Source organism: Bos grunniens, chromosome 1, assembly GCF_055505025.1.
Source record: "Bos grunniens cultivar Pamir isolate PY7600 chromosome 1, Bosgru_T2T1.0, whole genome shotgun sequence".
Lineage (NCBI taxonomy): Eukaryota > Metazoa > Chordata > Mammalia > Artiodactyla > Bovidae > Bos > Bos grunniens.
In genome coordinates, this window is record NC_141165.1 from 9253326 (window position 1) to 9280632 (window position 27307).

Consider the following 27307-nt stretch of genomic DNA (forward strand, 5'->3'; position numbering starts at 1 on the left):
ACTGCACTCATCTCACATGCTAGCAGAGAAATGCTCAAAATTCTCCAAGCTAGGTTTCAACAGTACATGAACCAAGAACCTCCAGATGTTCAAGGTGGATTTAGAAATGGCAGAGGAACCAGAGATCAAATTGCCAACATCTGTTGGATCATAGAAAAAGCAAGGGAATTCCAGAAAAACATCTGCTTCTGCTTTATTGACTACGTCAAAGCCTTTGACTGTGTGGATCACAACAAACTGGAAAATTCAAGAGATGGGAATACCGGACCACCTTACCTGGCTCCTAAGAAATCTGTATGCAGGTCGAGAAGCAACAGTTAGAACCGGACATGGAACAACAGACTGGTTTCAAATTGGGAAAGGAGTAGTCAAGGCTGTATACTGTCACCCTGCTTATTTAACTTATATGCAGAGTACTTCATGGAAATGCTGGGCTGGATGAAGCAGAAGCTGGAATCAAGATTGCGGAGAGAAATATCAATAACCTCAGATATGCAGATGACACCACCCTTGTGGCAGAAAGCAAAGAAGAAATGAAGGGCCTCTTGATGAAAGTGAAAGAGGAGAGTGAAAAATCTGGCTTAAAACTCAACATTCCAAAAACTAAGATCATGGTATCCAGCCCCATAACTTCATTGCAAATAGATGGGGAAACAATGGAAACAGTGACAGATTTTATTTTTTGGGGCTCCAAAATCACTGGAGACGGTTGACTGCAGCCATGAAACTAAAAGACGCTTGCTCCTTGGAAGAAAAGCTACGACCAACCTATACAGCACAATAAAAAGCAGAGACATTACTTTGCGGACAAAAGTCCCTATAGTCAGTATAAACCAATAGCTAGGGTTTTTCCAGTAGTCATGTATGGATGTGACAGACCACAAAGAAAGTTGAGCACCAAAGAATTGATGCCCTTGAATTGTGGCGTTGGAGAAGGCTCTTGAGAGTCCCTTGGATAGCCAGGAGATCCAACCAGTCCATCCTAAAGGAAATCAGTTGTGAATATTCATTGGAAGGACAGATGCTGAAGCTGAAACTCCAATACTTTGGCTACCTGATGCAAAGAACTGACTCACTGGAAAAGACCCTGATGCTGGCAAAGATTGAAGGCGGGAGGAGAAGGGGCCGGCAGAGGATGAGATGTTTGGATGGCATCACGGACTCCATGGACATGAGTTTGAGCAAGTTCTGGGAGTTGGTGTTGGACAGGGAGGCCTGGCATGCTGCAGTCCACGGGGTTGCAAAAAGTCACACACTACTGAGTGACTGAACTGAATAGTGGGTAGGGCAGCAATTGAACTCCGTCTTCTGTAGGGAGAAGTTACGCTGTTCCTGGGACAGCCAACTGGGCCAGATGATCTGAAGTGCCCTTAAGCTGAAGAGGAACGCGACAGGGCACTCTGGCCCACGGACAGGCTGAGTGAGGGTCGAAGCAAAGTCAGCCCGGAAATGGGGGCTAGCCTGGCCTTGCAAGGCCTCGGCCCCGCCCGGCAAGGCGGAAGTGGGTGGGCCACGGAGAGGGCCCGGTGGCCGCCCTGGCAGACGCACACTTGGCTGCTCCTCCCTTGGAACTACGGAAGGAAAGAAGCTCCAGGTCGGCTTTCAGAGCGTAGACTCCTGGTCCACGGGCCACAAGGTTTCCTTACTCCTGGACCTGCAGTCCAGCCACGGACGACCCTAGCTAGCTCTGTCAGCCGTGTCGTCCCCTTCCATCCCTCCCCCCGGAAGAATGCGCATGTGCAAGCCGGTAGGCGGAGGCCCGCGGCGCCGAGAGCTCAGCCTGGCGACCACGGACTTGGGTCAGTGTGGCCTAGAGGCGGGCCTGGCGGCGCTCGGCTGTTCCCCCTGCTGCTGCGGCCCGCTTCTGTAACTCGCGAGCAACTGGCGTGCTGTTCCGGCTGTTCACGCGCTTCGGGCCTACCCACCGCCATCTTGGAGCTGTATCAAGGTGCGCTGGCAAACTTCCGGGGCGGGGCCTCCGGTTGCCGGGGTAACGGGACTCGGCTTTCTCCTGGGCTCCCCTTTTATTATTTAAAAAGAGAGCTGAATTCAGATCGTGCACCCTCTGCCATGCCGCTGCGCATTACACTTAACGCCCCCCCAGTATTTGGGGCTCGTTCTTTTAGCGAAAGTCGACCCGAGAATCCTCGGCGCGAAGGGCCCTAAGTCAGGGCGTTTGTCAGCGGCCGGGGTCTCAGCCCTGTGTCCTCCGGCGGCGGCAGAGCTGTGGGGCGGGGCGGGGCGGGGTAGGTGCGGAGTGTGTGCCAACGGAGGGGCGGCCTCAAGTCTGGCGTAGGAGAACGGGGGGCGAGGACGGTGCCGCCAGCCTTGCGGTCACCCCGGCGCCACGTGCACACCTCGCTCCCCGGACCTCGGGTCTTGGGGGTCCGCGCGGAGGCGTCCCGGCCCGCGCGCTGCAGTGGCTCTGGGGCCGCCGAGGGGACGAGCCGGGGTGGGCCCTGGGGCCCGACTCCACCTTCTGGTCGATCAAATACTGAACCTTCCATCGCTGGGAAGGAATAGTACAGTAGCAGAGCCTGGGATTCGTGTCTCTTTATTCATGGGCTGCCTGGTAATTTTTAGTAACTTAAGAAAAACAGTGGTTTGGTTAAAGTGCACGTAGTACTAGTAGCGTTGGTCGCTCAGTCGTGTCCGACCCTTTGCGACCCCATGGACTGTAGCCCACCGGGCTCCACTGTCCATGGGATTCTCCGGCAAGAGTACCGGAGTGGGTTGGTGTTTCCTTCTCCAGGGGATCTTCTCGACCCAGGGACTGAACCTGGGTTTCTTGCCTTGCAGGCAGATTCTTTACCGTCTGAGCTACAGGGAAGTCTTAAAGTGCACATAATACGCACATAAGTAATATTAGGATTATGTCACTTATGTACTCATATATATATATGTGTACATATATGTGTGTATATATATATATATGTACACGTCAGAATAGGAAGTTACAGAAGGAATAGTAAAAGCCCCCTCCCCTTGTACGTTTTTGAATATTTTCGTAAAATCCTCCTGTTTTGTAAACAGAAAATGTGCCCAACAGAGACCAATAAGGGGTCTTTGAATTTGTTCTGCAACTTTGTTTTTTCACTTAATGTATCTTGTATATTATTCTATCTTCATAGGTACTTTTAATTAATGGCTTCATAATACTCCATTACCTGTATCATGCCAGTGTGATTCATAGATTTCATTTTTATATTTCTGAGGAAGTATCATGTAGAAACTGTAGTGGTCACTGTAGATTTTATAATCATCTCTTTGCTTTGTCTGCTCTCTTGGTTCTCATTTTCTCCCTAATCTCTGGCAGCCACCTACTTAGTTTATGTTTACTTCAGGATCCTGGTTTTAAGAACAAATTATTACTTCACACTGAAAGAGAATCCTTTTTTCTTCCTGTACAACTTCCTGGCAAATGGGGGCAATGGTTTTTGTTTTGTTTTTTTTTAAGTACAGTTGATTTACAGTGTTGTGTTAATTTCTGCTGTACGGCAAAGTGATTCTATATATATATTTATATGTATAAACACACATACACATTCTTTTTTATATTCCTTTCCATTATAGTTTATCCAGGATGTTGAATATAGTTCCCTGTGCTATACACTAAGCCTTGTTCGTTCATTCTGTATGTAACTGTTTGCATCTCAACGCAGTCCATCCGTCCTCGCCTCCCTCTCCGGGGACCCGCAAGTCTGTTCTCTCTGCTGACTCTGTTTCTGTTCATAGGTGGGTTCATTTATGTCATATTTTAGGTCAACATATAGGTGGCATTGCATGGTATTTGTCTTTCCCTTTCTGGCTCACTTCACTTAGATAACCTCTGCTTCTGTCCATGTTACTGCGGATGGCATTATTCCGTTCTTTTTTTGAATGGGTGGCTAGTACTCCATTGTATATATGCACCATATCTGTAGGTGGACATTTAGCTTGTTTCCATGCTTTGGCTATTGTGTATAACGCTGCTTTGAACATAGGGGTGCATGTATCTTTTTGAATTATAGTTTTGTTCAGATATATACACAGGAATGGGATTGCTGGATCCTATAGCAACTCGGCTTTTAGTTTCTGGAGAAACCTCCCATGCTGTTTTCCATAGCGGCTGCACCAACTTATATTCCCACCAACAGTGTAGGAGGGCTCCCTCTTCTCTACTCCCTCTCCATTGTAGAGTTTTTAATCATGGCCATTCTGAGTGGTGTGAGATGGTACCTCATTGTAGTTTTGATTTGCATTTCTCTAATAATTAGTAACATTGAGCATCTTTTCATGTGCATGGCTACTGTTTATTCAGAGTACAGTTAGGCTGTTGCTTAGTAAACGTTGATTAGCATTGAGATGTGCACACAATTATGAACTTGATAATGAGAATTTCCATGATTAATCAGCATTTAGTAGGAAGTTGAGATAAAACTGTTTTAGAGGGACCAATATAATGGTAATTCTATTACTGCGCAGGGATCATGATTTAGCTCATAGTGTAAACAATTTGTATACAAAAACATTTTAGAGAAATGTTTTATATATTTATATCCTTACAGGTACAAAGAACAGTGATTGTCATACAACTGGAAAGAAAAGCAAAGAAAATGCTTTTTGTTTTAGTTTGGACAATTAAACAAAAACTGCATTTTTAGTATGAAGAACGGAGGAGGAAGAACAAGCCGGATCAGAAGACGAAAACTCTTCACAAGTTCTGAATCAAGAGGAGGTACAGTTTTGATTCTTTTGGTGCCAGTGATGAAAAAAGGAATCCTTTGCTGGTTGATATTAACAGATACACAGACCTTTTCTCAAAGGCACATAAGCAGTGTTCATAGAGAATACTTGGAATACTGGGGTGGGAGCTGTTCCCTTCTCCAGGGGCTCTTCCCAACCTGGGTCTCCTGCCCTGCAGGCAGGTTGTTTACCATTTGAGCCTCCAGGGAAGCCCCCTTAGAGAATCCTGTTTTGTAATAGTGCAATTTTATTCTTTTAAATGCTTATGGGATTACAAATGTATTGCTTCAGCTTTGTCTTCTCTGGGGATGACTCCCAGGTTTCTGCTTCTTGGCCTGACCTCTCACTACCTATAGGTTATCAGTGTTTGGACATAAGTTTATCATTTCAAGTTCAGTGTCACCCAGGCTGAGCGAGATACTGTATGTGAAGGCCCTTGGCCCACTGGAGAGGACTGCATAAGTGCACTTGTTGTTTTTGATGAAAGTTAGCAAAATGTCTCCCCGCTGACCCACAGCTCGTCAGCACCATCAGAGGCTGTCTTTGACTACATAGCTTTCTCTGCCCTGTAGGCCATGTCCCACTCACTCTCACCTGGTCTTTCTTAGGTTAACTTCTCCCTCTCTGTTGTACCCAGAGGTGACCTCAGCCGGCTGTTCATCACATCGCTGTTTTTCTTTCCTGTTGGTAGTTCCAGTTGCCACCATCAGTCTGAGTTTCCTAAGGGACTGTTGCCTCTTTGGTTTAGGAGCTTCCAGGATCTTCATTGTCTTTATTTTTATTTTAAAGACCCATTACCCTCTGTCTGTCTTCTTTATTTTGGTCGCACTGCGCAGCATGTAGGAGCTTAGTTCCCACACTAGAGATGGACCCCATGCCGCCTGCAGTGGAAGGTGTGACGTCTCAGCCACGGGCCCACCAGGGAAGTCCAGCCTCATTGTCTCTTGTATGCTGTTCGCCATCAGCTCCCTTTCTAAGTGCCCCGCCCCCCGCCACTCCCTGTGCTAAAAGTGTGTTCTCTACCAGCGTCCCCCACATCTGCCATTCCTCGTAGTCTTTCTCCAGCCAAACCTGCTTTCTTCCCTTCTCCCAACTTGTTGCGTTTCTCTCTAACCTTTGAGACTGAGTTGAGGTCTCATGTTTTCGGTAATGCCATTTCCAGTTCTCACTAATGTCACCCGGTTTCCATGCTTCTTGGCTATTACTCTTCAGGACCTTCTGGTTTTCCAGTTGGTTTTTGTGGAAGTCTTATTTCCCCAACCAGAACATTAACTTCTCGAGGGTAAAGAGCATGTTGACGTCCTCCACAGTGGTTAGCAGTGCTGGGAGTGTAGTAGTTGCTTATTCAGTGCTCTTACTGTGAACTCTAGGTTGTGATAACCTATTTTAGGAGCCGTATATTTTGGATCATATGTTTCTTAAGAAAACACTTTCATTGAGGTATAACTGACCCACAGTGAATGTCACACATTTGATAGAATTTGACATATGTATACACACAGGAGGCCATTACCAAGGTCAAGATGTGAACGGTATTTATCACCCTAAGAAGTTTCTCATTTCCTTTGGTAATCCTTTGATCTGGCCCCTTTTTGAACCCTCCTTTCTTCCATCTTCGGACTTTCACTATTGATTTGTGTTTTATGGTTTTATTTAATTATATAGTATGCATTTTTAAAAATCTGTCTTCTTTTACTCAGCATAATTATTTTGAGATAATTCTGTGTTGTTAACGTATATCAATAGGTCTTTGTTTTAACATGAATTATAGTCCGTGATTTGTTTATTCCAAATGTTCTAGCAGTATTTATTAAAAAACAAAACAAAACTGTCCTTTCTCCATGGAATTGCCTTTGCATTAAAAAAAAAAAAAAAAACAGTTGTCAGCATATGTGTAGGTCTATTTTGGGCTTTCTTTTCTATTCCATTGATTTCTTTTTCTGTCTCGATGACGGTATCACACAATCTTAGTTACTGTCATTTTTAGTGATAAAAAGTTTTGAGGTCAGTATTTCAAAGTGTTTTTGGCTATTCCAGGTCTTTTGTATTTCCGTATGAATTTTAAAGTCATCTTGTCAGTTTGGAGTGATCCAATTATATAGTGATTTTAGTCACCAGGTTTTCTTTCCTCTCTTGATTAGTGAATGAGAGCTACAAGCCTGAATTTATAGAGCTTAAGAAGTGGCTGAAAGATAGGAGGTTTGAAGATACAACCTTGATACCTGCCCATTTTCCAGGTAAGATCTGGCATTCATTCACCTGTCTCCTGAGAGACACATGGGCCCAGGTGATGGGAGAACCAGGGTGATTCTCGCAGGCGGGCTGTATTCTTTCTGGGAGCACGTCTTCTGTTGTGTGGCAGGCTTCCTGCCTTGTAGGTGCAATATTTATTTACACTTTACCTTATTTGGAAAATGAGTTTTAAGGGGCTTATGGACAGAAATTCTGAAATGGTGAAATAAAATTAAAAGTTAGAAAAGGGAAATGAGAATAGAAAAATAAGATGAAGGCAGGGATAAGGATAACACCTAAAAGCCATAATTATGACATCTTGTACCCCCAATTGAAGGCGAGAGGAGAAGGGGACGACAGAGGACGAGATGGCTGGATGGCATCACTGACTCAATGGACATGAGTCTGAGTGAACACTGGGAGTTGGTCAGGACAGGGAGGCCTGGCGTGGTGCAGTCCATGGGTGGCAAAGAGTCGGACACCATTGAGTGACTGAACTGACTGTACCCCTGTCAGAGGTGGGCTGCCAATTTGACTCCTCTGTCCAGCAGCCCAGTGTACATGGTCAGTTATCTGAATCTTAGTGTTCTGTAAGCACAACTAACTTGTTTACTCATCAGAGCTATAGGTATTTCTAGAATGTAGACGTGAGGGAAATGTCTTCACTGGGATTTTGTAGGGAAGACACTGTGTAACGTGGGGACTTGTGATCCTATCAACCTGCTCGTGGTGGTTTCGTGAGATTTTCAAGCCCATGCAGCTGATGGGATTATCCCCTAGCTCAGGTATATCCCAGGAGTTTTCTCAGGCCAGCGGGTTCCAGAGAAGCAGTGGGGGTGCTTGTTCCCTGGGTGGGTGGCTCGAGGAGAGGAGCCCTGAGGGAAGCCTTAACTGAGGAGGAGCCCCTCTGTGGCCCTGGCGTCCACAGACACCTGAACAGGGACGGGTGAATACTCTTTTCTGAAAGTTTAGGTGTTTCCCTGTGGAGGTTGGATTAACATTTACCGAAAATTGAGAAATTTGTCATGAAGTTTGGGTCAGCGTGCTCTTCTGGAACATTTTCTCACAGAAGTCGGGGAGCTGGCAGTTATGGGCATGTGCCTGCGGACAGGGCCACCCAGCTCTGTCCACAAGTGGGCTTGCGGTCACCAGCGAGAGGACCGATGTGCTCCTCAAATGGGTTTCAGGTTTGCTGTAGCACAGAGACAGTTGTGAGCTGAGGGCCTCGAAGTTCAGGATCACAGGGCAGGTGCAGACGTTTCGCCTTATAGAATGCTTGAGTTGTGAGCCTCTGAAGGTTCCCCTTGGCCCTTAAAGTGACCTTTCAGGTGCCCGTTAGGTAATGGAACTCAGAGCACAGTGCCTTCCTCATCCGCCCTCAAGATAAACTGTTTACCTCATGTGCTCCTGGTCTAGTGAGGCGATGTGTGTGAAGCTGTTCCCTATGTGTTAGTAATACCTGATGACTGTGGGCTAACATACTTGATTTTGAACCATTCTCTGTTAGGATTGCTCCATTTTTATGATGACGAACCATATTTATTAGCCTCTAACACAGTGTTTAACTTTCTGTTGCTGTGTGTTGGGGAATGCCTAGTAAAAAAAACATACTCTTAGATTTACTGAATGGAGTTTTTTTCCCTTAATAAATGTATTTAAAAAATGTATTTATTTTTGGCCGTGCTGGGTCTCTGTTGCTGCATGTGGGCTTTCTCAGGTTGCACCGATCAGGGCTGGGGGGCTACTTTGTAGCTGTAGGCACAGGCTTCTCGTTGCAGAGCACAGGCTCTCTGTGCCGTGGCTTGGTAGTTCTGGTGCGTGGGCTCAGTTGCTTCAGGGCATGTGGACCTTCCCAGATCAAGGATTGAACCTGTGTCCCCTACACTGGCAGGAGGAGTCTTAAACCACTGGCCACCAGGGAAGTCCCGGATGGAATTCTTTGAGATGATCAAGAGAAAAGCAGTGTCCAGAGTGGACTTGCTGTGCCTGAGGCCTGCACTTACAATTCTGGGGGCAAGGAACCTTCATCAGTATGGGCTGCTGTAACCAATTACCATAGACCCAGTGGCTTAAACAGCAATTTATTTCAGACAGTTCTGGAGGTTGAGAAGTCTAAAACTGTGGTTTCGGCAGATTCAGTATCTAGTGAGGACTGATTCCTGCTTTGTGAATTGCCATCTTCTCGTGTCCTCACATGAGGAACTCTCTTCTCTCTTCCTACAAGGGCACAAGTTCCATTCGTGAGGGCTCCACCCTTATGACCTAGTCACTTATCAGAAGCCCCACCTCCAAACCCATTGCATTGGGGGTTAAGAAATCAACATATGAATTTAAGGGGACACAAGCATTCAGTCCACAATACCTTCCCTAAGTGTTTTCTATATCTTTAGCTCTTAATCAGTGTAGGATAGCAGAGAAAGTTCATGGGATTCTGTCAAAATGTATGAAATTCTGGGGAATTAGTTTGTGGAGAGTCAAGGCAGGATTCCAAGTTAAAAGCAGGATTCAGTCTTTAGACTTGGATCTAATTTATGTTTTGGGGGCAGACCCTGGTATTTCCTTTTATTTTTATTTTATTTTTTTCTAATATTTCCTTTTAACACTAAAAGCACTGTCCAAATCTGGGCCTCTTGGATAGATAGCAGCAGAAATTATAAGGCAGTGAGTAGTCTAATAACATTCTAATGAGCACTTCCTACCTTGCCTTAGTAAGTGCAAGTTACTGTCATCTGTTTTCTGGTCTATTGACCACTATGTAGGGGACATATAGGTAAAGTACCTTCTGGATTTATTCCATCTGCCGAGTTCTGTTCATATATGTATTAGACAGGAATTTCCACTTAAATTAGCACATGGATTTTTTTAAAGGATGAAAGTGAAAGTTGCTCAGTCTTGTCTGGCTCTTTGCGACCCCATGGACTGTGCGGTCCAGAGAATTCTCCAGGCCAGAATACTGGAGTGGGTAGTCATTCCATTCTCCAGGAGGTCTTCCCAACCCAAGGATCTAACCGAGCTCTCCCGCATTGCAGGTGGATTCTTTACTGGCTGAGCCACCAGGGACTCCACAGGAAAAAATTCCTCCCGTTTAAGGGTTCTTAAAGGTTTTGGCCCACAGGGATGGTTAACTTTACTGTGGGACACACAAAAGAAATTAAGTTCTTAAAATCAGAGCCATGTGTTCGAGCAGACAGTATGCTTCTAGGTAGGAAGGACTACTCATCAGATTAAACTTGCCAGACACCTGATTCCGGACTCGAGTCAAGAATTCTCTTCATGATCCAGAATCTCCCATTAGGCCTACAGGCATTGACTTTTGCTGTATTATATTCCTTCCCATCTGAGAGTCTGAGCAAACTTTGGGAGACGGTGAAGGAGAGGGAGCCTGGCGTGCTGCCGTCCGTGGGGTCACAAAGAGTCGGATATGACTTAGTGACTGAACAACCACAGCAACCAGCAGAGAGAAAAAAGTCAGAAACTGTGGTTTTGAGAAGACTAGAGAGATTTCATATAATGATTACAGGTCATATCGTGTCCATCTGTTTGAGAAAAGCTGTCAGCGGACTGGCAGGAGGGGAGCCCTGGGCACGGAAGGTAAACTTACGGATGTCGGTGGTGTTGCCAGAGCCACCGGGGAAGCTAGTGTCATGACTGTGCTCTGGTCAAGGCCTTGGCTCGTGGGAGCAGCTGGTTCTGGATCTACCTCACCGAGCTTGTCCAGTCAAAGAGCACGGCTCGTGGCTTGTCCTGTCAAGGAGAGCGCAGCTTGTGGCTTATCCTGTCGAGAGCATAGCTCGTGGCTTATCCTGTTGAGAGCATAGCTCATGGCTTGTCAGGTCAAGGAGAGCACAGCTTATGGCTTGTCAGGTCAAAGAGAGCATGGCTCGTGGCTTGCCTGTCTGGGGAGGGGAGGGCACAGCCCCAGGCTTTGTGGCACCTGAATGGGCTTTAGTGGTCATTCAGCCAAAGACTGGAGATCATTCCTGCGGAACGCTGGGTCTGGTAATGGGTAGAAGTAACCTGCGGGTCCAGCCTCCGAAGTTGGGTAGGCATCCTGGGGAGTTGGTCCCCCACCTTGGCCAGGAGACCCCAGGGGAGAGAGTCCAGCTTCAGGTGGCCCGTCCAAGACCCAGCACCTGAGCTGCCTGAAGGCGATAATCTTTAGGTGTCGTGTCTAAGGCGGATTTTGCCCTTCAAGGATCATAAACCCAAAAGGAGGTTGAGACATCATCCCGAATAGCTTCTTGATCCTTGGTTTCCCCAGGGAGTCAAAGGATGCGACACACTCTGCTTCAGCTTTGTGTCATTTTGAAGTTCACCCACATCTCTTATGCAGAATAGTATCTCTAAGACCTTGAAGCTGTCATAGGATTTATCTTTTTTCTCTCTGTGCGTTTGTAGGTACAGGAAGAGGACTGATGAGCAAGACGTCCCTGCAGGTGAGAATTTCTCTCTCACCTTGAAACCCAAAGTGGATTTTTCTGCTTGGTTTTGGGGTTCAAGTCAAATGAATTAAAAATATTTTAGACATACTTTTTTTTTTCAACTTAATGGATGGGTTTGAATACAGTTCTGTCAGTTAGAATTGTTGGCTGTGTGCAAGAAACAAAGCCAATGTCACGGAGCGCACGTTTCTTTGGTAGTCAGGTCAACGAGCCTGGGTAGGTGGTCCTGAGCCGGTGTGGTGGTCCGGGCTCCATCAGCTGAGCTCCAGGGTGTAGTACCAGGGTGTAGCTCCAGCGTGTAGCAGGAGGGAGCAGGGGGTGAGGAGGGGCAGGCTTCTGCTCATCCACAAAGTTCCAGCCACATCTCACCTGCCAGCGCCCAGGGAGGGTGAGAAGGGAGAGCGCGTTGGGGTGCACGACTGGCCATCTCCGCCACAGCAGGTTTGTAAGTCTGATCATGTTTTAAATGTGCTGAGTGTGGGCTGGGGCTGGAGGGGATCCGCTCAAATCTGAGCCTCTGTAGTAGGTAGAACCCAGCAGCCCAGCAGGCAGGGGAGGGGACCTCTCAGCCTGTCCCGGGGTCCCCTTCTGCCAAGCGAGGCCCCTGACCCTCTTGGCTTCGGTCTCCAAGGCTGGACAGTGAGCAAGTAAATGACAGAGCTGCTCTGCCAGGTCTCTTTTAGTTCTTCCGTGCTATTTAAAGGACAGCCAGTGCACAGTTTTCTGTAGAGCTAGACATGCATTCCTTATTTGTAATTATTTAAATTTTCTGTTTAAAAACTGTTTTATGTTTACTCCTTAATTTAGATAAAACCCAGCTGTGTCTGTATCTTTAACCTAAAGAATGGTAGCTTTTAATGTTGTAATTCTATTATGCTATCATAATTTTTTTTTCATTTTTAATTGTGGTAAAATGCACACAACAGAAAATTTATTATCATCACCATTTTTAAGTGTGCAGTTGAATAGTCCTAAGTACATTCACCATTCACATTGTTGTGCAGTATCTTTCTTTTTGAGGGGAGGTATATCACTGTTCTCTAGCAGACTTTGAGGGGGAGAAGTATACCTCTGATAAATAGAGTGGTGACTCTGGGTAGTTTTTGCTTGGATCAGGAAATGATACTTGGCAGTTACTTTACACGTACTTTCAAATGTGGCTTTTTTGCAAAAACTTTGAAAATTGAGACATATTTTACACATAGTGAAATACACACATTTTTAAGTGTCCAGTTTGATAGGGTTTTGATGATGAAGACATTTATTTCAATCAAGATATAGAACCTTGTATTCAGAGGGTTGTTTTTGGTTTGTTTGGTTTTTTGTTGACATGGGATGTCAGAGCAGGAAGGGATTTTAGTGACCGTACCAACTCAGTCTTTTGTGTGTGAAGATAATCGTTCTTTAAATGTTTGTTGTTGTTGTTGTTGTTGTTGTTTTTTGGTCTTTGGTCTTTCTTTTTTAATTTTTGAGTCTTTGCTGCTGTGCACAGGCTTTCTCTAGTTGCAGTGAGCAGGGACCGCTCCTTGTGTAGTGTGGTGGCTTCAGCCGTTGTGGTGCACGAGCTGAGTTGCTCCGTGGCATGGGGGATCCTCCCGGATCAGGGGCCGAACCCATGTCTCCCGCACTGGCAGGCAGATTCTTAACCACTGGACCACAGGGAAAGTCCCAGCTCAGTCTTGATTGACAGATGAGGAGACCAGAAACTGAAATGAGATTTTTGGCCAAGATGTTTAACCCCTATTTAGGTGTCAGTTATGATGAAAGCAGGATCTTTTATCTGGCTTCTTAGTGCTTTATTTCTACTGGTCTGTTCCTTGGTGTCTTAATTTTTCTTCCTGTGTTTCTGTCTCAGTGGGAGAAACTGAAAACTCTACTTTTGCAGGTGATCAAGTGAGATTCTTGTGCTGGGGGGGGCCACCCTTGCCCTTTCGAATTCAGGTACTTGTTACAGGTTATATGGCGAATAGGTCATTACTGGGAATGACCAGGCACATGCATTTCACTGGAAGAAATTTTTGGTGTGGTTTCTGTCTGTTGCCTGTAGGTGGCACTGTTTCCTGGTGTAGGAACATGAAGGAACACTATGACTTGAGTCAGTGTTTCTGCATTCCTTTCTGATGGAAGGTTGACTGGTGGTGGGTGTCAGTCACACCCTTAACCTCTGACTCTCGTTGGGGTTGTAGTGCCCGGCGTGGGAGCAGTTCTGCCCGTGTCTGCTGACTCGGCCCGGGGAGCCCGTCCCCGGGCTCTTTGGAAGCTCTTTGGTTGTCTATGGTTGGGCTCCACTGGGTTCTTAGTAGATGACTGTGGAATCGGGGACTTCAGAAGATTCACTCAGGTCCTCCCCCAAGCACGGGTGTTCTAAACTTTACTTTCTTTCTGGTAAGGAGGGACAGACGATTATCTCATTGCCTGAGAGCTGCCTACTCACCACGGACACAGTGATCAGAAGCTACTTAGGGGCGTACATTGCTAAGTAAGTGACCGCTCACCAGCTCATCTGGCGCGAGTGTTTCTCCTTTCAAGTTTGTATCGTCAGAAAGTATGTCAGCTAAGACATAGTCCCTTAGGACCCAGTCCCTTCATGTGGCTAGTATATGTCAGAAGTGATGTGAAAAGTTGATTCTATGAAGTTGGCTCTTAATTCATGGTAAACTGCATTTTTAAGGTTTTAATAGGCTGCTTAGGAAGTGGATTTGAATCCTGAGCTGACCTTACCAAAAAATGAGGATTGCATGGGAGCATAGACACACAAACCATAACTGAGTGCCTTGACTCAGCACTCCACTCCTCTCCCACTGTTGTGGGTCTTGACAGATGCTATTTACGCTTTTATTTTTACCCTTACTGTACTTGCTTGAATTCTCCTTCAGCTATGAAGAGCTGTTGACAATATGAAGGAGCTGGTTAGATTTGGCATAGAAGAGAAGAGGCCAACATAGGAGCTGAAAACTACTTTCTGGCTGATGTTATAGGGGGGGTCTCTTTCTTTTGGGTGGGTTTTCGAGGACAGATTGAGGAAGGTCCTCAGCATAAGAGGTTTCTAAATGATAAAGGAAGAAAGATTATGTTGTTTCTCAACCCACGGTAAGCCCCTCTGGCTTACTTTTGTAAGAAGGCTGATATATTTTCATGAGCCTGAGTAGAGGCAAGGATGCTCTTGGTATTAACATTTTCTGTATCCTTCTGGAGTTTTGAGTAGAATGCATGGTTATATAGGAACCTGAATTTTGAAGGATTAATGAAAACTTTTCTAAGTACACCTATGCCACATGAGCTCTTTTTATTGGTAATAAACAAAAATACTGCAGTATATAATTTGCAATAGAATGGGGGAGTTTAAGACCAAAAACTTCCAAACTGTAACAGGTATATAATGAGCTTATTCATTTTTCTGCCTGGGTTATTACTGCACAGTAGAACTCTCTGCAGTGATAGAAGTATTTCACGTTGAGTTCTCCTGTATGGTAGCCACATATGGCCGACGAGCACTTGGAATGTGGCTCCTATGACTGGGGAATTGAATTTTCAATATTATTTAACTAAAAAGCAAGAATTGGAATAGCTCCTGGTGCCCAGTGGGTACCGTGTCGAATGGGGAAGGTCTAGGTTCTTTCTATCAATTGCTCCCCATATCCCCCAATTTTATATCCTTACTAAAGTGGAACAAGTGAAATTCTAGCAACAGCTTTAAAACTGGAGAACAGAGTTGGAAGCAAAGAGGTTTTTGCAGAAAGTAATCTCTTGCAAACAAAGCTGGACTCAGGTTAGCGAGCCAGTTCTTGTGTCAGTGTGGCCTGTTCATGGCCTCTGTACTGGGGGTGGTCCCGGGAGGAGCCCTTGAGGAAGGAAGACCCTCTCTTGGATGCATTCGGTGAACATGGAGTGTACTGACCACTTGGCCACAGCCCCTCTGGAAGCAGAACTAAGCCCTCAGGTGTCTGCATCTCTTGCTTATTCCATATTTTGAATCAAAGTAACTCCTCCAATCTGGATTTTCATTTTAAAAGGTGGCAGCCTCCTCCATCTCCTCTGCTGGCTCTGTGCACCTTTTTAGTGTCAGAGAAGCATGCTGGGGATCGGTCTCCCTGGAAGCCTTACCTGGAGGTTTTACCAAAGGCCTACACCTGCCCAGTTTGTTTGGAGCCGGAAGTGGTGAATCTTCTTCCCAACCCTTTGAAAACAAAGGCCTGGGAGCAGAGAAGCCACGTGTGGGAGTTCTTTTCTTCTTCTCGAGGCTTTTTCTCCTCGCTGCAGCCTCTGTTTTCTGAGGCCGTTGAGACCATCTTTAGTTACCGCGCCCTGCGGTGGGCCTGGTGCGCCGTCAACACCAGGGCTGTGTACATGAAGCGCCCACCGCTGCTGTGCCTTTCCCCAGAGCCAGACACCTGCGCGCTCGCCCCCTACCTGGATCTGCTGAACCACAGCCCCGACGTCCAGGTGAGACATCCACCGGGGGACCTGGGTTCGGTTTCAATAGGGCCGTGTAGAACCTGCGACCGGAGTAGTGAGCAGAGCCCCAGGGAATGGGGCAGCTGGTCAGCCTCCCTGCCGTCAGGTCTGGTAGGCTCCTGTCTTTCCTCCTGACCTGTCTCCACCTCCTGGCATCCTTTTCCTTTGCCCCATTTCCCGACTCTGCTCTCCAGACCCACAGAGCCTGGTGCCGTTTCCCCTGGAGGGTCTGAACCAGCAGCTCCCCAGGGGGCAGCATCTTTCATCCTTTCAGACCTGGGACCAAAGCCTCACTTGCTTTCCTGTCTCTTTTCCGTCCACACTTGGTGGCATCGCTCTCAGGGTTTAGCTGTGATCGCTGAGGGTCTTGCTGCTTGCCCCTGGAGCTCTAGCCTTGGGGGACAGGGCTTTTACCTTGCACTTGGTGTAACCGCAGTGCTCAGCACAGGGCCTGGCACGGAGGTGGTGTTCAGCCAACAGGTTCTGACTGGATGGGTGTTTGTGGGAAATCGAGAAGGGATCCCACTTTGGGAGTCAGCTAGAGACCTCTTCATCCCCAGGCTTCTGCCCTCTCCTAAAGGAGATGACTATATCCCCAGTGGACTGAGATTAAGGCAAACCAAAGAGGCCGAAGTTCAGATGTGGCATTTTTTTATTCATGTGGGTACATTCTGTACTGAGGACTTGAAAGCTGCATCTTGCTTAAATGAATGTAATCAGTTAATCTTTTTGATTTTCTGCTTTGCTTTAAGAGACATGTTTTGCAATTTGTTTTTTTTTCTAGATAAAAGCAGCATTTAATGAGGAAACTCGCTGTTATGAAATTAGAACGGCTACACGCTGTGGCAAACACAAGGAGGTTTTCATCTGCTACGGCCCCCACGATAACCACCGCCTGCTCCTGGAGTACGGATTTGTCTGCGTCAGCAATCCTCACGCTTGTGTTTATGTCTCTAAAGGTTGGAACTGACTTTGGTTTCATCAGTAAGATAATTGGATTCCCTGCTACCAATCTGGTTGTTTTTTTATAAAAATGACAAAACCTTAAAATGTGTATCAGTTACTTTCTCCTAGGTAGAGCTATCCCAGTTCTTACCGACCACGTCATTTCAGTGTTGAAGTAAAAGCAACGTAGCTTTGATCCATATTGAGGTTAAGAACTGAGAAAAGTTTTTTTGCATTAGGTCGGACAGTAGAATGAAAGCAAAGGAAAACTCCTAGGAAATAGAGTACTTGTAGATGACGAGAAATGGAAATTTTGTCCTGAGACATTGTCACTAAAGATAGAGCAGTGGGGGCACTTGACTGCCGTGGCAGTCCAGTGGCTAAGAATTTGCCTTGCAATGCTGGGGACGCAGGTTCGATCCCTGATTGGGGAACTAAGATCCCACTTGCTGCAGGGCAACTAAGCCTGCGCGCCACAGCTGAAGACCCCGCAGGGCACAGTGAAGATGCTGTGTGCGCAAGCAAGGCCTCGTGCAGCTCAATAAGTAAAGGGATACTGAAGAAAGAATGGAAGCACTCTAAAAAATAAAGTGCAGGGTGAGAGAGTTCCAAGTAAAAAGGACTTACGAAACACCCATTGTGTGTAATCACACTGCACCAATCACAGGATAAATATGTTACACACAGCCCTTGTTTGAGGGGGTTTAAGGCCGTGATAAAAAAATGGATTCCATTTGTTACTTAGCATCGTCGTCATATTTTAAAAATACGTATTAAAGTTGTAAAAATTCCAAATATAGTATTAAAAATAATACATGGAAGGCTGATGTATTCTCCCTTCCCTTCAAGCAGCAGAGAAGCAGTTTTCTAGGCGTTGAAGAAATGGCTGGAGATTTACCGAGTGTATAATTTGAAGTAATTTTAATATAAGTTCTAGTGGAAATAGAAACTTGGTCAAAGTGCTACCACTCCATCCTCTAGCTAGAGTAGTAATGCCGTTTTTCAAAATGAAATAGAACAGCAAAAACTGGGTATTGCTGGGTCTCCTAGAAAGCTAGCTTTGAGACTAGCATCGTATTATCAGAATAACTTTTAATATTGATGACCATGCAGTATTGATTTGTTAAATACTTTGAACAAAATTCACACTTTATTTTTGCATGTAAGAAAAAATAAAAAGAAATTTTATAAAAAATAGAAAAATCCTTCATTATCCTATTACCCCAAAAAGCTTTGTCAATTTTTGCATCATCATTTTCAGTTGTTTTATGATTACAATCATTAATATCCAGATAGTTTTGAATTCTGACTTTTAAAAACCTGAAGCCTGGAAACATTTCCTGATGATCGTCTGCAGCCTGTGCTTCAGTGGGTGTGGCTTCCCACTGGTCCTGTCATGTCTTCATTCCCCGACTTTGTGGGTTGGTTTGCTTTGTGGGAGCAGGAGCTGAGGTAGCGGATGTTCTGTCTGCTGTCTGGTAATTCTTGTATCCTTTCAAGGGCTAAGTCGTGACCTCATTGAGTTGGACCAAAAGACTAGATTTTTTTTTTTTTTTTATGTGAAAGAGGTACAATTGTTTACATGTGTCTAAATTGCTGATGGGATGGAAAGTAAGCTGAGAAGGGTCTCCCTTTTTGCCTGAATTTTATGCTCTATATCGCAGCCTGATTTTTGTTTTTTTTTTTAATGCAGATATACTTGTTAAATATCTTCCATCCACTGCTAAACAGATGAACAAAAAGATTTCCATTTTGGAGGATCATGACTTCATAGAGTAAGTGTTTCTCTTGAAATTTTTCCTTTAGGAAATTTTGATGAAAAATTGAGAGTTCGGGTTTTCAAAGGTGTGAGAGGCCTTCTGGCTCAGATCTGGTGACAGACAGCTATTTATTGAGCTCTTTGTATATAGTACATTGTGCTTGATGTGTGGTGGGGCACAAGGAGGGGAAGATACTTGTCAAGAGACTTTTCTGGGGACCTGAGATAGGAACTTGACGTCTTAAATGATTGTATGTACTGACTGGTGGCCCTGAGTGCTTGTTGCTGTCATGCAGTCAGGCAGCGTGGCATTAGTCCTGCAAGCCAGCCTGGCCGTCAGTCACCAGCAACCGGGTGCGTGCTCCTGGGATGGGAGGTGCTGAGGTGATTCCACACCAAATGGGATCAACTGGGTTTGAGACCCTCCCTTCCCCCCCTTGCGGATTTTCTGCTTTAGACAAAACTGAGCTCTCACTGCTCCAGCAGCAGAGTGAGGGCCAGCTAGCTGTGATGCCACCCTTGGTTTGATCCTCGGGACAACCCGGACTTTTCTTCATCTGTCTCACTGTGGTCTCCTCATCCAGCTTCAGCTTCTTACCAGCTCAAAAGAGCTTTCTACTTAAGTATTTGCAGACCTATTTTTCTCTTTTGTCTTTGTGACTGAGACTGCGGGCTGCACCATGTTTAACGGCCCCTTTAAAAAAATGTGTGGCCCCTGAGCCATTTACTGGGGTACAGTGAAGTGTCGCAGTGACAGATTGGTCATTTTTAAAAATTAACTTTAGGGTTAGGGTTAGTTTGTATGGGAGTGTAGTTGGTTTACACTGTTGAGTTAGTTTCAGGTGTAGGACACAGAGATTCAGTGATCGATACATACACCTGTCCTTTTTCTGCTTTAGGAATCTGACGTTTGGATGGGATGGACCGTCTTGGCGGCTGCTCACAGCTCTTAAGTTGTTATGTCTGGAAGCTGAAGAATTGTAAGTGCCCTGTCTGTTGGTCACCCGCTGCCACTACAATTTGGACGTAACTGTGGCTTTTGGTTTGGCCGACACTCAAATGCCCCATTTCAGAGGAGAAAGAAGTGCCCTTGTATACTGGGGCTGCTTATTCTCCGTGTGGGCTTCCCAGGTGGCCTAGTGGTAAAGAGCCCACCTGCCAATGCAGGAGATGGTAAGAGACGCGGATTCAATCCCTGGGTCCGCAAGATCCCTTGGAGGAGGGCATGACAACCCACTCCAGTGTTCTTGCCTGGAGAATCCCATGGACCGAGGAGCCTGGGGGGCTACAGTCCATGGGGTCGCGAAGAGTCAGATACGACTGACAGATATGACTTAGCACGCACATTCTTTGTGTAACTCGCCCCACGTGGGGGAATGTCTAGCTTTCTACGGTTTCTGGAAGTATCTGTTTTAGACTCATAATCTGAGTGCATGGTCCTGAGAACTGGCCTCTCCTCAGATATTTCTCCCCCCCTAACCCGGGTGACCTGCAGTTCGCTGTTCAGGGTGAACACTTCAGAAAGTGTGCGCACTGACGCTGGTCACAGGAGAGTCTTTGAGTAGGGAGGTTTTTCCCCAGAAGCAGACAGGGCTCCTGAGCACGGACCCCGCCCGGTTCCGTCTTGCGGGCAGACCCCGACCCCCACTGAGGAGAGGCCTGGGTCTCTTCAGAGGGCAGGCGGGTAGAGGAGCCCCCGCTGGAGACGCGCGTCCAGGTTGGGTCCTCAGCACTCCCGGGAGGCTGCTCGTCCTCCCCTTAGCGTGGCAGGCGTAGTCAGAGGAACGTGCTGCGCGCCCTGGAGCCCCTTGCGAGGGAGGCGGGGAGGAGTAATGCCCACTACTCAGCAGGAGCTCAGCTGAGAGAAACCGGAGCGGGTACATCCTGCAGGTGGCGGAACCGTCCTCGAGCTGTGGCGGGGACTCGGTGCTTCAGCGCCGAGACTTAGTCCCCAGCTCGGCGGCCGGCGCTCCTTCCGTCACGCCTGCGACGTTCCTGTTCGCGACGTTCCTACGTTTCTGTAGGGACTCTGGGAGGGAAAAAAACTCCCTCCCAGGTCTCCACGCCAGAAACCGTGCGTTTTTTCTTAGCAGACGCTGAATTCTGTATCCGACACACTTCCTTCGTCTTGTTGCTTGCTAGAAAACTCAGGCAACTTGATCTGTGGTCCGTCCAAGTGTGCCGGATTTTAAGGCATGCGAGTCATCACGGGCTCATCCCTGACTCGCCATCTCATCTTTCCTCCCCGTGTCTTTCCTTTGTCTTGTTTCGCCCATCCCGTTTGTCTTCCGTTTCATTTTATCTCATGTGTACCCACCATGTAAGTTTCTTTGCATCTTCCTTGGAAAAAGGTACCAGTGCTTTTTCAAGACATGTTAACCTCGGATTAAAAAAAGCAACTGGGTGTTTCCCAGGGCTCCTGCTGAGGCCTCTTTGCTTCCCTTGGAGTTATTATTATTTTTTTAATCGAAAACTTTTTGTTTATTTAATTATTGACTGTTCTGGGTCTTGGTTGCTGCAGGAGGGCCTTCTCTAGTCGAGGAGAGCAGGGGTCGCTCTGTCGAGTTGCGGTGTGGGCTTCTCATCGGGGCGGCTTGTCTTGTTGCAGAGCGGGTTCTAGGGCCCTTGGGTTTGTGTAGTTGCAGTGCGCGGTTTCAGTAGTCGTGACTCGGGCGCTAGAGCGTGGGCTCAGCAGTTGTGCTACACAGGCGTAGCTGCCTTGAGGCACATGGGATCTTCCCAGCCCTGGGATCGAACCTGTGTCCCCTGCATTGGCAGGCGGATTCTTAATCCCTGGACCACTAGGGAAGCCGTCCCTTGGAGTTCTTTCTGACTGACTGGAGTGGTGTGGCAGAGGAAGCGTGCATTTGGGATTCTGCCTGACTGGTGTTTGCACGCTTATTTCTGCCTCTCACTAGCTCTGTCACTTAGGCTCAGTTCTTCACTGTTCTGGATTCTCAGTTTCTTTGTGTCTAAAAGGTGGGGATAATAATGCTTTCTTTGCTGGGCAGTCGTGAGGGTTAAAACAGATAGCGGTTTAGTAGGAAACACTGCACCCAGCGCAAAGGAATGTCCTTTCTTTCTTGCTCCCCCTCTCTCCCTCCCCTCCCTCCTTTCCCAAGAACCAGCCTGCTGCTGAGGTTGCCACCGTCTCTAGAGACCCGTCTGAGACTGTATGCGAGTGTGGCTTGGGGGCTGTGGGGAATTTCTCAGCGATTCTCGTGCCCTGCACTAGGAAGGTGCAGCCCTCTCCTTGCCTCTTCCTCCTCGCCTTGCCCACATCCACAGTCTCCGCGTCCGGAACCTGTCCTCCACCCCGCTTCCTTCCTCTTTGTGCTTCTACGGGCGTGTCGATTCCGCCTGGCCGCCTCCGGCTCGGCGTCTTGCCTGTCCGGGCACGGCAGCGCTGTTCTGCCTGCAGAAAGTTGTCCCCACCAGCCCACGGAGCCCCCTTTCCTGCAGACTTTCTTGTATAAAATTGGCATGACCAGCATGGTGAAAAAGACTTCTTTTCCATCTGTAGAGCACTTTACTTTCTGAAACGTCCTGTGTTGAGTTTGTCATTTTTTTTGTTGTTGTTTAAAGGAGACGCTGTGATTTGAAGAAAATGAAACCCGCCGCCTCTGCTCCTTAGTCTGTGGTCCTCTGGCTGTGGGCTCGCCTTTTCGTCCATCCTCTGTCCCCTCCCTGTGGCCGGTGGCCGTGGCTCCGCTTGCTTGTGAGCCAAAGGACTGTGATGCTAGGAAACTCAGCCCCTTGCTTCTGATCCCCAGGGTTCCTTCCTTCTTGTCTACTGTGTCTGCTTCAACACAGGACCTGCGCGTTGGCAGGAGGTTTGAAGGAATGCGCTGATGGAATGAGTTTCATTATGTTTTTGGAAAAACAGGACAAGTGTTGAAGTGGAAAAGCCTTTATTTCTGAGAACCTGCTGAAATGACCTTCTTGAATATTTTTGGTTCTAGTACGTGCTGGAAAAAAGTACTTCTTGGGGAAATAATTTCTGATACAAATGAGAAGGCAAGTTTGGACGTAGCCCAGAAAATATGCCATTATTTCATAGAGGAGACTCATGCTGTGCTTCGAAAGGTATGATTCTAGAATATCTCATTCTTAAGTGTTTTGATTGAGAAGTTGTTTTGTACTTGTTGGATAGGAATAGTCCACCTTATTGGGGTGCTGTTAACGCCTTAATAAATAAACACTGACGTAATCTGTGTTTTTGACTCTTAACATGTGTTTATACTGTTCAGTGGGCTCCCCAGGTGGCGCTAGTGGTAAAGAACCCACCTGCCGATGCAGGAGATGTAAGAGACGGTTCAACCCGTGGGTGGGGAAGATCCCCTGGAGGAGGGCCTGGCAACCCACTCCCGCACTCTCGCCTGGAGAATCCCATGGACAGAGGAGCCTAGCAGGCTACAGTTCATGGGGTCACAGAGTCGGACATGACTGAGCGACTTAGCACACAGCACACACACACCTTTTAGTAGGTAAATTAGTGCGTGAATTCTTTTTCGTAGATTTTTAAGGTACTTTTTTCCCGTTTGTGTAGTGAATGTTTTAATTAAATGAGGGAGAAGGCAATGGCACCCCACTCCAGTACACTTGCCTGGAAAATCCCATGGATGGAGGAGCCTGGGTAGGCTGCAGTCCATGGGGTCGCTAAGAGTTGGACACAACTGAGTGACTTCACTTTCACTTTTCACCTTCATGCCTTGGAGAAGGAAATGGCAACCCACTCCAGTGTTCTTGCCTGGAGAATCCCAGGGACGGGGGAGCCTTGTGGGCTGCCGTCTATGGGGTGGCACAGAGTTGGACACGACTGAAGCGACTTAGCAGCAGCAGCAGCAGCAGCTCATTTGAATGAAAACATTGCTGTGATTAACAAATGATTTTATTGAACCTTGGCGACATTGTGTTGCGTGAAATAAACCAGGACATGAAAAGACAGATACTGTATGATTCAAATTAAATGAGACGTCTGGTATTCCAGAATTTATGGAGACAGAAAGCAGACTAGAGGTTCCCAGGGATTTGGGGAGGGGGAGGTGGGGAGTTAATGTTTGATGGGTGCGGTTTCTGTTTGGGAAGATGAAAAAGTCCTGGAGACAGATGGTGGCTGTGGTTTCACACACTGTGAATGTACTTAGTGCCACTGAATTGTACATTTAAAACCGGTTAGAGTCTTAAATCTTAGGTGTATTTTACTACACTAAAAAAAACCATTTAAAAATAACTTCCAGGTTTCTCGCATGAAGGATGAAGAAGTGGCTTTGATGAACCAATTGACTTTGGTAGAAACACTGCGGACGGAAGAGCTGAAGATTCTCCAGGCCTCTGCCAAGGCCCTGACCACCTTGCAAACAGCTTTTTCGTAACACACTTCACCGAGTGCGTAAGGTCACCTCCTCTGCTGGGTGTGGCTTCTTCAAACATTTTTTAACTCAGGTTTATTTTATATGGACTCATTGAGAGTCAACGAAGAGTTATCTGTTCAGTCCCATCCCTGTGCTTCTGTCTGTCTGTGGGGGGAAGTGGTGGCTGCTTGGGGATGTGGAGGCGCTCTGCAGGGGCTGGGTAGTTCTGGAGGGCCCTGGAGCTGTCGGTGAGGGGGACGTGCCGTCCATCCCAGCAGACCTTCTGATGCCCTTGGGGTAACTCACAGTCAGTCCTGGAGGAAGACGTCTGAGCGAAGTGCGACCTGGAATGGGGAGGGGAGGCTGGGATAGAGCCAGGGTCAGCCCGGGGCTCCGTGTGTGGTAACAAGAGGCTGTGCTTCTTTATACTCAGAGCCCCCCCACCCCCTCACCATTTCGGCTTTTGAAGTGGGGTTGTGGGGGACGCACAGCCATCCCGGGTCTCGACCGCCCTGAGCTGGAGTGACTCACTTTGAATTTTTCACCCTTGATTGCACATCTGAAAATGAGGTTGTTGGACTGGGATGGGGAGGGGGGTTTCCCTGTGCTCCCACCCAGCAGCGGGGTGGAGGAGCCGGCACGGGGTGCTCCCCATCCCCTCCCCCTCTCCCCTCCCCCTCTCCAGTCTTCCCTCTGTTTACAGTTTTTTTCCAGAATGTGTTTGAATCTCTGCTCAACCGGTGTCCTCCCTTTACCATTCTTTGTGTGTCAGCTCCTCCATCCGACTCTGTGCGACACCATGGACTGCTGCCCACCAGGCTCCTCTGTCCATGGGATTCTCCAGGCAAGAATACTGGAGCGGGTGGCCATTCCCTTCTCCAGGGGATCTTCCTGACCCAGGGGTTGAGCCCAGGTCTCCTACAACACAGGCAGATTCTTTACCGTTTGAGCCACCAGGGAAGCCCGTTGTCTGTGGTGGGGTTTTGACTCCTTTCTTCTGCTGCTTTTCTTCATTTTAATGGGGGTGTTGCGAGGAATCAGAGATCAAGTTTTGTGCTTGGGGCTCACCCCGCACAGCTCTTTTAGCTCTACTCCCGGGATCTTCCCTCTGCAGCTCTCCCTGGGGGTCCCAGCCCCACCCAGCACAGCCCAGCCTCAGTGGGGCCCTCTGCTTGGTTCTGGGACTCTGTGTAGGGAGACTGACCTAGGGCAAATGGGCATGCTTTAGCCTTAATCCTTCCCAAACAGTATTTCTTAGCCTTTTTAGGACTGGGGTGGGAAGGGGACGTATCCCTTCCTCAGGCCTCGGCAGTCTTTGGTCTCAGGGAGCCCTGGCTAAGTCAGAGGAGGGGGGACTTTCAGAGAAGCCGGGGCCCTGAGGTTGAGGAGGGATGCTACCCACCCCTGCCACCACCGTGCTGGGCACCTTGGGAGTCAGAGTTGGAAATAAAACATCTTCACTGTTGTATCACGAACCCCTTGCCCTGTTCATAGATGTAGTTGGTGTTGAGTTTGTTTTTTACTGACTGCAGTGTGTTTCAGGATACGCTCTACCATGCATTTGCCAGCTTTTTCTGTAAAATTGTAAACATATCTGTAAAATAGTAAATAATGAAGCTTGCGGGGCATTTGTCCAAGCTGTAGGACACAGCAGTCATGGGCGGCGTGCAGACATAAATGCGTGGTGTGTCCTGGTAAAGCTTGAGTCACCACTCAGGCCGCGGGCCCCGTGCACTGACCCTGACTGCACCATCGTTTATTTTCCTGTTCCATCTCTGTGGACATTTAGGACCTAAATATATTAATTCTTGGGCTTCCCGAGTGGGAAAAGAACCTGCCTGCCAATGCAGGAGACATAAGAGATGTGGGTTTGATCCCTGAGTTGGGAAGATCCCCCTGGAGACGGGAATGGCAGCCCACGCCAGTATTCTTGCCTGGCAAATCCCGTGGACAGAGGAGCCTGGTGGGCTGCAGTCCATGGGGTCGCAAAGAGTTGGACCCGACTGAGTGAGTGAGCGCACACATATTAATTCCTGCTTGTAGATGCTTTGTGCCTTTTGAAACTAAAGCCTCCCCTTGACAAGAAAAACTTGATAGACCCATGTGGTAATTGTGTGCTTTCGTTGTCCACGATTAGAAAAAATGGACAGTGACAAGAAACAACCACTCAGACATTTGCAAATGAGAACTGTTTCATCATCTGCAACACATCTACCCTTGTTTGAAAAGAAATCAGTAGTCTAATAGGAACCTACTGCGGACACAGGGACCTCTCCTCAATCCTCTGTACTATTACGGGAAAAGAATCTTAAAAAAAAGGATGTATATATGTATGCATGTCTGCACATCACTGGTTTGCTTTGCTGTACAGCAGGAACCAACGTGACGTTGTAAACCAACTATACTCCAATAAAAATTAATTGAAAAAAACCCCAGTATTATAAGACTCTCAGTTTGCAGATGATGCATGGCGTGTAAATGTATTCTGACTCCTTGTGAGACTCGCATGGCTCCTGGTGGACAGTGTGGCCCACGGGGTGGGTCGCAGGCAGGCCACGTACTGCCTGCCTGGGCTCGTCCGTGCTGGTCTCTGTGAGGGCCGCAGCGGGTCTGCCCCATGGGGCAGCACTGTGTCCCCTACCAGCGGTGCTGTCTGGGCCCTTCTCTCACTCACCACCCCTCCCCTGTCGCCATTTTCCTCCTTCCCCCTTTTTTGTTTTCTCTTTCCTAGACCTTGGGCTGGCCTGAGGTTCCTGACACACCTGCCCTTGTTGGTGTCTGGTTCCAGAGTTTGTGGCCGGTAAAGCTCCAGCTGCTGACTGGCCCGAGGGGACAGGTGCCAAGAGGTTAAGGATGGTTCGAGGCGTTGCTCGAATCTTTCAAGCTAGACATAGAGGAGGCTCGCCTCAGACTAGGGCACTTTAAGTGCTGCTGCCTGAAGGTGGAGACTGGGAATGACCTTTCAGGAAACCAGGGCTGTGATTCCGTGAAGACGGCTTTCGTCGAAGCACCTGGACACCCCCTTGAAGGAGCCGTTGGCACAGAAGTGAGGGGTTTACTTTAGCCCCTCGGTTGGTAAACAGCAGCTACATTCTCTGATAGATTAGTTCGGGCAGTAAGCGTTGTCCCGAGGAGGAAGTATAACAAAACCTGTTCTGGTTTATCAGCTGACGTTTGAATGTGGAGCTTTGTCAGGAATGCCACCGTTTGAGTTTACTGGAAAAGAGCTTAGTTTTGCAGATCCAGGAGGTCACGTGTGAGTTACAGGGAACAAGATTAGGAGGAAGGGCTGATGTACTTTTCTACATCCCCGCCAGTGTAGCACGCACAGCAGTGTCGTCGCAGCACAGGCAGCAAAGCAGTGTGCCACACACTGGTGTGACCTACAATAACGT

At 47.5% G+C, this 27307-nt stretch overlaps 1 protein-coding gene across 16 annotated transcripts; it reads left to right on the plus strand.

Annotated features, from left to right (window-relative positions):
• Positions 1–1292: 1292 nt before the first annotated feature.
• Positions 1293–26208, plus strand: SETD4 (SET domain containing 4). Of its 16 annotated transcripts, none has more exons than XM_086414122.1 (12): positions 1493–1948; positions 3574–3735; positions 4548–4717; positions 6867–6962; positions 11356–11393; positions 13790–13878; positions 15413–15842; positions 16639–16813; positions 18493–18574; positions 19458–19538; positions 22521–22644; positions 23814–26208. In XM_086414122.1, exons 3-12 carry the CDS (start codon positions 4645–4647, stop codon positions 23931–23933), a joined length of 1308 nt encoding a protein of 435 aa, XP_086270248.1. In that variant the 5' UTR covers positions 1493–1948; positions 3574–3735; positions 4548–4644; the 3' UTR covers positions 23934–26208. The 16 variants fall into 16 exon arrangements, with proteins under 16 accessions (XP_086269971.1, XP_086270198.1, XP_086270327.1 ...); XM_086413986.1 differs by having other exon boundaries at positions 1498–1948; positions 23799–26208; XM_086413845.1 differs by lacking the exon at positions 3574–3735 and having other exon boundaries at positions 1293–1948; positions 23799–26208.
• Positions 26209–27307: the final 1099 nt, after the last annotated feature.

Bases quoted from the DNA above. Each gene is read 5' to 3' on its own strand.
- SETD4 (XM_086413845.1), top strand. From the start codon at position 4,645: ATGAAGAACGGAGGAGGAAGAACAAGCCGGATCAGAAGACGAAAACTC. The intron at 16,814-18,492 runs GTTGGAACTGAC...TTTTTAATGCAG, and splicing joins TTGTGTTTATGTCTCTAAAG to ATATACTTGTTAAATATCTT. The intron at 18,575-19,457 runs GTAAGTGTTTCT...TTTCTGCTTTAG, and splicing joins GAGGATCATGACTTCATAGA to GAATCTGACGTTTGGATGGG.